This window comes from Monopterus albus, unplaced genomic scaffold (assembly GCF_001952655.1).
Source record: "Monopterus albus unplaced genomic scaffold, M_albus_1.0 scaffold69.1, whole genome shotgun sequence".
NCBI lineage: Eukaryota > Metazoa > Chordata > Actinopteri > Synbranchiformes > Synbranchidae > Monopterus > Monopterus albus.
The window spans coordinates 4,433,872-4,446,325 of NW_018127949.1; the positions used below are offsets into that span (position 1 = coordinate 4,433,872).

A 12,454-nucleotide genomic window follows, 5' to 3' on the forward strand; every position below is an offset into this window, starting at 1 on the left:
AAACGGTACATAGATGTTGCTAGAAGAGGCTGTTCCAGATAAGCCTTTCTGCTCCTGAGAGCCGACCCATGAAATGAGACTTCTGATGTTCAGACAATAAAACCAAGGATATAATTGAGATGTGATGAGGACTTTCCACATGCTTCTACTGCACATAAAACAGGCCACTCTCACTCTCTCACTCTCTCTGGATGGTGTCCTGCTGTTCTTCCAATTATGACTGTGCTATGGGGGACTGGGATGAAGACGTCTCAGCTGGTCAGCAAAGATGAACAGTATTGTAGATGGAGGGACTAAGGAGATAAATCTCTGGAGGAACAGAAAATGCCAAGCGAGTCAGTGGGACTCAGTGAACCAACAGCACCACCGAGTCAGATATAGTCAGTACTGTGACCGAGAGCCAAACTGCCTGCAGGTACAGAAACTAAAACTGACAAAACTATGAAAAAGCAGCAGCCCTGACAGCCCACTGTCTCTAGGAACTACACTCATGGTGGATGATTCTGCCAGACAGCTTACATTTAGTGCCAACTCACTGCGACTGCAGAAAGTAGTGTATTGTTTACATCCGTCAAACATGACAAGCTACACAAAGCGGACACTTGTTTCCTCCGAGATCCTGGCAGGATGGAGAGGGACAAGCAGGTTGTGCAAAGGACACATTTCCAATGAATGAACTGTGAGCTTGAAGGTGTTGAGATCACAAATGGAATAAATATGTGCACTGTCAATAGGTTGCACCTAGACTTTGACCTTGTCACTGGAGGAGCGTGATAAGACAGCGAGTGATGTGCATATCATAGACTACTTACCATATACTGTATAGTTTGTTCAGGAATACCTCTCCATCTGAGTCTTTGATCACTTTGCTCATTTCGTTTGACAAAACCTTTTTTTGCCTTCAAGTAAAATTTTAATCAACTGTTTCAGTAGATTATAAACAGTGTGTCTGCTACATGAGCAACAGGGAGCGGTTATCCATCTTGCACTAAGAGCTGGTGGCTTAAATGAGAAGTAAACGAGATGGATTCCTGGAATAAAGCACAACAGAAAGCCATACTGAGGTGAGAGATACTGATCAACAGCCACTTGGTTAACCCTGTCACTCCTGATGACAAAGTGTTTTTGTCAATAAAATTGCAGGAGATGGGGATGGGGGCAGTGGAATGATATGGGAGCAGGTCACGATGAAACAAGACAGGTGTGTGGAAATTTAAATTGCGAGATACAGAACTGGGCAAAGGAGGAGTTTCATTATGCTTGTAGAAAGTGGATGACCTTGGTATCAAGCATTACTGTGACACGGGGCCACTAACAGAAGAGTGGAATAGTCCCATCATCACATAACACACACAAAGGGGAGTAAGTAAGTTGCTGAGGGCTGAAACCAGCATTGAAAAAATAATAATTGCAGTGATTACTGCCTGTTCAAATAGCTCCAAGCCATTATTCATGTTTTTTAAATCGTTTTTCAACCCAACTCTGTAGCCTGCATTAAATTTTCTCTCTCTCTGTCTGCAAGCTGAGGAGGAGGTTTAAAAAAAACAACTTATTACTTTGTTCTGGGATCACAGCGAGACAGCTGAAGAAAATGTAATTAAACCCCCTGAGAGGGACTTTTTACTTTTATTCTGCAGAAATAAAATGAAAATAATTCCAGTTTGATGGTATCATTTGTGTGTGATAACCTTTACCTTCATGAGGATGATAATGTTCACTTTTTACTTTTTATTAATTATTAAATGATTAGTGGCTCTGGAAAGGTTCCTATTTTTCTGGTCAATGCAATGCCCTCACATGCATGCCAAAAATGTCAACATGTGGTGGAGACACTAAATAATAAATACAGCTGAACGCATGAAAGTTATATTAATAAGAGAAATGATTAAAGAATGCATGAATGAAGCAGACAACGAATGGCTCGGTCTCTGCACATGCAACAGCCATGTGGGTAAGTCATGGTTGCTATGGTTGCACTGCTGTGTGTCTGGGATGTGCGTACTGTAGCTGCAATATTTTGGTGTTTGCTGAAGGCCATTCACAACTACCGGCTCTGCATGTTTTGAGTTAAACTCCAGTCATTTGTCCAGAAAAGCTAAAACTCCTGCGACACCTGTGTAGGTGAGTTAATGAGGAACACTACAGGCTTGAAGAAAAAAACAACAACTCCAATTTATCTAAGGAAAAAGTTTAGAAGTCAAGGAGGGTGCATACGGACAAAAAGAAACAAATAAATAAAAAAGCCAAAAGGCAAGAAGTCACACTGGGGATGCAGCATGGGGTCAAAATAAAACCGAAATGTCTTCCTCCCTCCCCTGCAGGTTTTCTCCAGCACCTCTCCCTCCTCTGCCGGTGGACTATTATTAACTCACGATGACTCTCCTAAAGACAGTGAGAGTGTGCATCTGCACGTGAGCCCTCTGCACATGCACTTCTTTACGTGACAGGCAGCTTGGGTGTAAGACACAACCCAACACAATCCGTCAAGTGATTCAAGTCAAGTCAAGATTTTTATTTGCCATTTATGCATAAACAGACAGTCTAGGCATATAGGAATTCTTGTGCAGCTCTCCTTTGGAGTCAGGTAAGGAGTCAAAGGCCAGAAAGAACACTTAGTCTTAAAATAAAAAAAGCTACATCAAGGTAACAAAGCATTAAAACCACAATACACAAAAATAGGGTAATAGTATTTTCCCAGTGAACTTCAAACATCACACTGAGTAATTCACATAGTGGAGTTGGATATTACGCTTGGTGAGGTAGTGAGGGGTTATAACATACTAAAACACAGTTTATATTCAGGCCTGTTTCCATTGATTGGTAGTGAATGTCCTGATATTATTCAGGTCCCACAAGAAAACACTGTTGATGAGATGTTCTTACAAAAATGTCTTGTGGGACATTTCTGTGTTATTATTGCGCATGTTTTGAAAGGGGATATTGCAAAGAAATGGGTAATAGTATTTTCCCAGTGAAGTTCAAACATTGTACTTAGTAATTCGCATGGTGGAGTTGATGTGAAAGTACATTAGCCAGCTTTTCACCAGTCACTGTTATCCATCTACAGTATACGACAGATTATGTGGCACAAAGAGAAAGGGAAACAGATTCTGAATTTAATCCTTGACCTACATTCTAGCCTTTAAAGTGAGGGGAGAGGACCACTACACTTAACAAAGACATCCTAGCCCCAAATTCAGGTCACTTGTTCTCTAAAGGATAACAGGAAAACACAGGCACCCACACATGTATAAAAGAACCATCAAATGTACTCTCCCTGTACAAGACAGAGGAGTTTGTGAAAGGTAATGGCTATCGATCTGTCATCTTTTCTCTGCTATGACCAGCAGGGATTTCTAAGTTTTATTCTCTGTTTCTTTCACAAGAGCAACTTTTATTTGTCACTTCAACTTAAAAGAAAAACTCTAACATGAAAAGGCTTTCTGAGTTAGTGCAAAGAGGGCATTTGTATTTGTGAGTGAGCATATTTGTCAGTGATGACTGTGTCAAGTCTTCTGTGAATGAGTGGGTGACAAAGTACTGAGTGAATGCATGTGATACACCACTGTATCACTGCTCACCTCTAGTGGTAGACAGAGAAACTGCTAAATGGCCTGACACCACTCATAGGCAATATAGAATGATCATAGGAGGGATTGTCATATTCACAGAAGCTAATGGTTAAACCATGTTCATATAAATTTCCATCTAAATGTCTGATATGACACAATAAAGGAGAAATAATAAACCAGGTCAGCGGGGCTCAAACCCAGAACCTTCTTGGCCCAAGGACATGAGCCTTTCTTGTTAGAAAGTCAATCAAATGAATTGAAAGAGACACAAACAACATGCAAAATGACTACAAAGAAATGTAGAATGACCACAAAGAGACGCCTAACAACCAAAAATACTCCAAAAACACAAAACGACCACAAAAGGTGCATCCCCTGACCAACAGGGATGCAAAATGACCACACAAACTACAAACAGAAGCAAAACATGCACAAAGAATTGCAAAAATACTACAGAGACACAAAACAATTACCAAGAAACACTAAATGACTTTTTGACAACTGTACAGCAATAGAACGCACACCGAACACACACAATACCTGCCAAACTATATACAGCCCACCCAGAGGAGCATTATGGGGGATCCCACCAAGTGTCTCTGCCCACAACGCTGCAGTACATTGGACAGACAAGATGTCCACCAGCCTGGACATTTCATGTGCATCCTTGAAATTCAACTGAAGCCATTCCCACTGATTAGAGCAGAGGATGGTGCTCAAGCTTGTGGTTGATCTACTTGTTGTGCAGGAAATGCATGCAGGTTTTACTGGATCAGGATATCTGCAGGGCCACTTGTTTCTTTTTAGGAGTCTTCTCAAACAATTAACAAAATAATAATACTGATTTACATATACCAAAGTCAGCAAATCCAGCACAGCGACTGACAAGCACTGTTAGTTTTCAAGCGATGCATGAATTCAAGCAAGATTCGTGGGTGTGTGGGGATGTGCGTGAATTCGATTCAGTTCACAGTTCATTTCAGTTGGATCCAGTTTCATCAACACCAACGAGAGTTAACCCAGTGTTCGGGCGCTGTTCATGTATTTATTTACATCATTTAGTTCTCGTGGCACCACTTACCTGTTTGTCTGCAAGGCTGGCAACTGCTCCTGGACGAAATCCGTAGCTACCGGGAACAGACAATCCTGGTAACTGCACCAACAACATCCACAGAGGACGCATTTTGATTCATTTAACGCCATCCCCAAAGCACAGCAACGCTGGCAAACAGCTGTCTGCTCTCAGACAAATGGGTCATATAGGCTATTTCCTGGAAGCTGGATTCACACTATGCGGGTGATTCTGAGTGGTTAACTCGAGTTTGCGGATGCAACTGTGGAAAACATGAACGAACTTCTGACAGGTGGGCAATGGTACGACGGATCTGTCGACCTTTCAAAGCGCCCATTGACAGGAAATAATTTGACTGTTGACCACAGGCCTGGTTTTTGCAGGTGAGTGAGTCACTTTGTACGCCCTCATACCAACGCGCCCAAAATTTACCTGGACACACCCCACTTTCATATGGACACACCCCACTTTCATTTGGACACACCCCACTTTCATATGGACACACCCCACTTTCATTTAGACACACCCCACTTTCATATGGACACACCTGCCGGCGCGAATTCAACTGCTGCTTGATGCGCATGCCCTGAAAACGGTAATGGCGCAGCTAGAATGTGGGTTTTTATTGTTTTGTGTGTTGTCTGATGCCTTTATGCTCTTGTGGCAAATTTCGTTTGTCAGTGCTGAGTTACTGTCTCACATTTGACCACATCCTTCTCTCCATTTCCCCATGCTCTTCTTTTCGTCCATAACTGTAATGTCTGTAATTGTATGTTTCTAGTTTTGTGTTTTTTCCCGTTTTTTTTTTTCCTGTACACTTATGCCAACCTCCTAGAAATCAACACCCTAACCAGCAACACCTTTTTATGCAAAATGAAATGAACTAGTTCAACTAAACTTGAACTCTAATAATAATAATTTGTTCAAAGTTGGTTTGATTGAGGTAACGGGATTTTCTCTCTGCAGAACTGTTGCATGTTTTTACCCCCTAAAATCAAATGAATAAGCAAGTTCAATAAATGTTTTTGGTTATAAGCAAATACACACTGAACTACAATTTACAGGGGATTAATTTTCCTGTTTAAAGATTTCAGGAACAACCCTTCTTCTTTTCTTCCACAAATGATGACACAGACATGTTTAACGGTGGTTACGCCCCCTGTGGGAGTGCATTGGTAATAACTTTATTGCAAAAATACAGGTTCCCTCTTTCCCCGAGCAACACTGCCCCAGAACTGACACACACAGTCTACACACACCCACAAACTATAAACCATCTTCAGGAGTAAACTCTTCACTCTCCCCAATTTCTATCTCTGACCATTCACAAACACTTTCATCCTTGAGTGTACATTCATTCACTGTCTTTCTCCCTCTCGCCCTCTCCGTCCTTGTTGCTCTCTTTTTGCTTTCCACTGGTTGAAACGTAGCAGTAGATGCAGAACAACAAAGTTCACCAGCAACATTAAACATGGGGCCTCCTCATCCTCTCAGTGTCTCTGCCAGAATTCACGAGAGCGCCCGTGGGCGGGTGTGACTGCCTCCTGACTGTTTGATACAGGATCATGAGGGAAGGGTGATTTGCATAGCGGACTCATGCGCTACAATTGGCTGCATTCTCTCGCATCCAGAACCCCAAAAGACAAACATACAAACAAACCATAATAAATGTTGAACCTAGATGACAAATCAAAAACAGCAATGTTAAATATGCTCTCTGAGTTAAGTGCCAACCTTTGGTTTAGTTACAATGATCAATCAACAGTAAATTCTTGAAGAACTTTACACTGGCCATTTGTTTTATAAGGACTTTGTTATTTATATGATATTTAATAGAATAAAGCATATAGTAAATGTACTCTACACATGTCAGGATGCGAGTCAAGTAATGGGGGAGTGAATTAAGTTACAACTGTTCGTTACTGTGTGTATAACGTCATACAACTGAGGAATGGTTGACATCTCTGAAGAAGATACCTCACTGGCTGAAAATATACCTCTAATACATATATATATATTATAAAGCATATTCATATTAGACATGTCACTGTCTCAGGCTGAAGATTAGATTTTTTTTTTACATCTGAGGTCTCAAAACCAGTTTCAGTGGGAAGGGGAAAAAATAAAACATGAATTCATAAGTCCCACTGAAATTCACCTGAGGCCTTTAAGTAAAACGAACACAATCAACTTTGCTCCAGCTGCTTCTCACACACATAGCCTTTGGAAAGTGCACTTCTACCGAGTAACCTTGCAAAGTGCACTTGAATCATCTCTATTTTCACTGATAAAGCCTAAAAGAAGGGTTTCTTAACCTACATTCTCTGATTCCTTCTCGACTTTCCTCCCCTGCTGACCTATTTCTGGTGCTACTGTTTCCTGTTTGGAAGAAAGAAAGCAGGCAAGAATAAAAGAGCAAGAAACAAAAGGAAATAAGCAGAGAAAAAGGAAGCGCTTTTCTTGTTTAATCTCCCGGTAGAAACGGGAGAGCTGTCATTAGGTCGGCGAGCAGTTTGGGGTCGGAAACTCCAGCTAGACACTTGTGAAGTGCACTCCACTCCTATTTGAAATGCAGCCATGAGGAAGTACCACTTTAAGTTTATCAATATTCGTTAATTATCATTACCAACATTCCATAAGGTCTTATTAATTAACATACAGGTTTCATACATGTGTTTGTCTGTACATGACTAAGTTATTAGAGAGTTCTGTCTCGGGCAAGATTACTGTGTGCACAAAGAACAAACAAACAAAAAAAACAACCCAAAAACAAAAAGAGAAAGAGAAAATATATGGCTGTCCATCTGAACCAGAACCAGTTCGGCTACGTGTGCGTCCAACAGGAAATGCCCGTGAAGAAAGAAGAAGAGGCGTGGCTACTTGGTAAGAGCCTCCCCCTGAGCTGAGAGTCCTGTGGGATGGAGGACGAGTCTACGGAGAGCTCGGGTCTCAGTCCAGCCCGGTCAGTGAGCCACTGATGCCAAGCTGACAACACCACTTGTAAGAGGCATGCTCGCCAGGCTGACTGCACAGGGAAACCCTCTAATACCCCGGGGGAGACGAGAAACAACACTCTCGGGAAGTAGGGGGGAAGGCCGAGGTTGTAGTTGGGGGTCAGAGTGACTGCATAGACAGAGTAATAGGTAAAAGGGGGATAGGGAGTGAACAAGGTAAAGAGGGGCTAAGCAGGGTGCTGCAGGCGCTCAGGGAGGCTCTGCGTCGGTGCATATGTGCGTGCATGTGTTTGCGTGTGCATGTTGTTTGAGGGAGAGGGAGAAGGAGCAGGATAGGAGTTGAGTTTGATCCTCCTGAACCAATTCCAGGTCTGTCAAGAGGAGGTCGGTGAGGACCACAGCACTGCTGCCCCATGTGAACATGGACGCGGTGAGACCTTAGTGAAGCAGAGCAGCACTGTGCTCAGAAGACAGCTTGACCCCTGTCAGACACAGCCAGAAACTCCCTGCACTGCCCGACAGCTCCTACACAAAAAGAGAGAGGAGGGAATGTCAAATTAGCATGAAGATCCATCTGAAAATTCAACAGTTGTGAGATAAGTTGAAGGGTTAAACAAGCAAATAAATTTGAAGCGCATTCCAAATATGGATTTTGTTAAAGAAGAGATGTGTGTAGGTAATCTGTCCATTCATTAGAATTCATCAGAGATGTTTTTAAAGAGATTTAAAGAGTACACAATCCGTTTTGTTCTTCCCTGAATGTGAGCCTCTCTGATGGGCCACAGGTCAAAACACACACACTGATCATCTACAGTAAACAACATGTCATGTGCTACTTCATGGAAGCTTTGAACCCGGACGTTCCCCATGTTTAATCTACAACCCTTCACTGAAGCAGTACATCACACTCTTTGAGTAAACTGTGAATAAAGAAATGAATTCTGACTGTTTACATGCATAGTTTTACAAGATTAAAACCTTCACCAAGATCATTCATCTCTCTATGTACACATAACAGTATCCAGATTTCTATGCATGCAGTTCTGTTTTGATTCCACAGAGCGTTATTGCAGCTGGTTTCTGAGACATGGATATGGTGTTTACATGCACAAAACAGGATATTCTAGAAGACCAGATTGTTCACTGGGGAACAGCTGTGTGATGTCTTTAATATTGATACACCTGACATCCAAAACAGACTGAAAATTAGATCTACCGCTTTGCAGATGTATGCTTCCGCCAACCAGTCAAATTGGGACAGATGTGAGGTCACTGACTTTGACTTTTGGCCAGCAAAATCTAATCAGTTTGTCTTTGAGTCCAAGTGGACGTTTGTGCCAAATGTGAAGAAATTCCCTTAAGGCGTTCCTGATTTATTGCACTCAGAGAATGGGGCGGACGTACATACAGTATGTACAGATAGATGGATGGACAAAGAGGCAGAGAGACAACCTGAAAACATAGGGTGTTGTCTACTTGTTGCTTTGTATTCTTCTGATTTGTATTTGTAATATCATCGTTTCCTAGTCTGATTTTCATTTATTTTTATAATCTAAGAATGATAGGTGTTTTTCTCTCAACTAATGTTTCTCTGCATTTGAAATATTTTGACTTATTGGATGAGAAGAAAATATGAATTTTAATGGGCCAAAATAAAATTCAAAAATCCCTCTGGATTAAGGTAAGGGTACAGTTTTTGGCATGAAAATAATCTTTGGCTGTCCACATTTATTACAAATCAGTGCACATGCCCAGGATGTAGCTATGTACAGATAGGAGCTTGGTCTGTGCCAGATGAGTCTGGTTTGCCAGAAAGTAAAATGTTCAGAGGTAATTTTATAGTATATCAGAAATGATTTTTATTTTGCTGTTCTCACCTGATTTAAAAATTGCTCCGACACACACTCATCTGGCACTCAGAGTAGCTCAGCCAAGGAAATCCAGTAAGTATACTGTCCCCGGCCTTTATCAGAAGACTGTTATTTTCCTTTAAAGATTACAAGTGTAACGTTATGTGAGCTCAGCACAGTGTTTACCTGTGAAGCAGTGGAGAGAGCTGGTGATGAGAAGGTGTTGGTGATGAGGAGGGTGGAGGATAGAGGAGATGAGAGTGGTGGAATAGCAACAGGGACTCAGAAGAGAGGAAGTAAGCAAGGAGAGGCACTGACATCAGCCTGCTTCACCTTGGAGAGAGACAGAGGAAAGAGAAGCAAGAGAAGTGGAGAGCAGGGGGACAGATAGGAAATCGAACAGCAGGACAAAAGGAAGAAACAAGACAAACAGCAGGGGAGAAGAGCAAAGGGAAAAGCAATGTGTAAAGTGCCATGACAGGACATCAGGCAGATGCAGCTTAACAGCACAGCCACAAGGAGGCAGCAGAGCACAGGAAGTCACACTCACAAAGCTGCGGGTTGCAGTTAGGCGAACGCGGCGCGAGGCCACTACTGTGCCACTGAGGCTACGTCCAATTTGCCTCCAATTTTCTCCATCATCAGGCTCCACCCCAAAACGCAGATCTCGTAACATCACTGGCTGTAGAGCAATAACATGTCTGTGAGATGCTGGAAAATGGATCCAGCTAATGGCCCAACATGTGGGTGGATTCTGTAGGTGTTACCTTGTTGAGGTAGGTGGGGGTGCTGGTGCAGTCGGCCCCATACACACTCCTCTCCATGTCTGCGTTGGGGGTCTTGGAGCGAGCCTGCCCTCCCACCCTGGATATGAGCCTCTCTGATGGGCTGCAACCTGAAATCATACACAGCAGGTGGAACATGAACATACTCTAGCAGGTTCTGCAAAGCATGTCATTTACTGCTTGATAAATGATGTACACAATTAATGATCAAAATTGCTGTGGATTTTGACTAATTGTTTCAGCTCTTCTACACCATGTTTTAGCAATTCAAATTTAAATTTTGTTCCACAGTTGTTCATGTATTAATCATAACCCATTTCAGTAAATTTAAACTTTTCACTAGTTTAAAGTTTCAATAGGTCTTGGTTTTATGCATGACTGTGTGTGTGTGTGTGTGTGTGTGTGTGTATACGTACCCGTCTTTCCAGCCTGTAGACTGGCCTGGTAAAGGGAGTCAAGCTCAGACAGCTCAGCCTCGTCATGGTCACAGCAGGTATCAGTGTGTTGCCCTGGGGCATACTGGGAACTGTAGTGCCCTGGAGAGGACTGGCAACTGTAGCTGTAGCTCTGACTGGATGTCGGCTGCCTGATGGGAACACAGCGGTCTGGGGGTGTGTTGTATGGTGATACCACAGCATTAGGGCGGTCCAAACTCCAGGAGGACCAATGACGTGTGCCTGTGTCGGTGGTGGCGCCGTGACTTGGGCAATGCTGAGCAGTGCCAGCAGGGGAATGGGACTGGGGGGGCTGCCACAGAGGCGTGAGAGATTTATTTTGCCCAGAGGCTTCCAGAGGGGAAGACGGGGGAGGAGCAGAGGGCAGAGGGGGAGAGGGTGGGTGTGTGTGTGTGGGTTCAAAATGTGTGGAGTGTGCAGTGTGTGTGGTGTGTGTATCCCAGAGACGCAGAGGAAGCGAGGGCAGAGAGATGGCTAAGTGTTTCCCCAGAGGTCTGACACTCACACCCCCTGCCTGCAGCAACTCGCACAACCTCACCCCCGTCCCCCCTCTCCTCCCGACACATCCACCCTCCTCCTCCTCACCTTGGCTGGAAGGAGCACAAGGATGAGGGATGCTGAGAGTAAGTGAGGGTCGAGGGGGAGCGGGCCGATAGGGTGGAGGGGGCGGTTTTAGGCCCAGAGCAGCGTCCTTGTTGGGCGTTGCCTGGTCCCCTTCCTCCTCCTGATTAGGCATCAGCAGTACTTGGACCGGGCCAGGTTGTTCACTGGAGGGCACAGCAAAGGGAGGGTGGCAGTCAGCAAAGAGCATCAAAATAAACAAACAAACAACAGAGCAGCTCTGACGTCAGGTGACTTACTGCATAGAGGGAAGGTCACAATAGCATACTAGGATAAACAAGCAGAAAACAGACCCGCGCACAGAAGCTCACTTACAGAACACACAGTGATGCAGCCTTGTGCAAGCATTGCTTTGTGTATGGGATTTCACAGCCATGCTGTTTATGATTCAGGCACAAGCTCAGCGCCACTAACTGACAGATCACAAACCTAACTTTCTGATCTGAGCTTATCCAGCTCAAACAACCAAACATTTGATTTTAATCAGATTTTCAAAACAGCAATCTACCCTCTGCTGCACTGAGCATTGGTGCAGTATATCAACACTGAAAATAAACGTAGCTTCTACATGATGTATGATGTGTAATTCAGTCCCACCCGGCCACTATATTACGATATTGATTTACATACATTGAAATGTGGTGGATATACTGTTGAATGTTAGTGGATCCTCTCTGCTCAGACACACTACACTTCCTGCACTCTATTAGTGCAGCAGGGTGTGTGTGTGTGTGTGTGTGTGCAAACTATTGAGGGAGTGTGTTGTATGTGTTAGCTACTCTGTTAATTTGTGTCTACTTTTTGTAAATGTGCTCAAACCTGTATGTGTCTACGTGAGTGCCAACCTTCATCTCCCATATTAACTCCCCCATCTCTTTTCAGCCTTAGTAATTACCCAGCAGCCTTTGCAGCAGCAACCTATAAATCAGAGGCTGGTGTTGATCAATAGGGGAGAGGGGGAAGGTAATAAAAGACGCTGGGAGCTGAGCTCCTTCACCTCCTTCCCTTTAGTCCTGCTGTTAACAGTGTGAATTTACACTTTATTAATTTTTAACATATGTTGCTCTAGTTTGTGCTGAGTTCTAATAAAACAGAGACTACACTCGACATTAATATGCCTAAGTTAACACATCCAATCATCTCAT

The 12,454-nt window shown here is 43.3% G+C and overlaps 2 protein-coding genes across 5 annotated transcripts in view; both read right to left on the bottom strand.

Annotated features, from left to right (window-relative positions):
* Positions 1-5,036, bottom strand: part of LOC109962991 (melanopsin-A-like) — a 20,043-nt gene extending 15,007 nt beyond the window's left edge. Inside the window, exon 1 of the mRNA XM_020605215.1 lies at positions 4,654-5,036. Coding sequence (XP_020460871.1) covers positions 4,654-4,755 — 102 coding nt within the window. The 5' untranslated portion in view covers positions 4,756-5,036. The remainder of the gene's footprint in view (positions 1-4,653) is intronic.
* Positions 5,037-5,794: 758 nt separating this feature from the next.
* Positions 5,795-12,454, bottom strand: part of usp54b (ubiquitin specific peptidase 54b) — a 50,678-nt gene continuing 44,018 nt past the window's right edge. For 3 of the 4 annotated variants that reach the window (XM_020605097.1, XM_020605100.1, XM_020605098.1), the window contains 4 exons: positions 10,650-11,455; positions 10,216-10,343; positions 9,999-10,130; positions 5,795-8,123 (listed from right to left, as the gene is read on the bottom strand). In XM_020605097.1, coding sequence (XP_020460753.1) covers positions 8,037-8,123; positions 9,999-10,130; positions 10,216-10,343; positions 10,650-11,455 — 1,153 coding nt within the window. In that variant the 3' untranslated portion in view covers positions 5,795-8,036. Of the gene's footprint in view, positions 8,124-9,634; positions 9,782-9,998; positions 10,131-10,215; positions 10,344-10,649; positions 11,456-12,454 lie in introns of all 4 variants that reach the window. The other variant, XR_002275333.1, reaches the window with a different exon arrangement.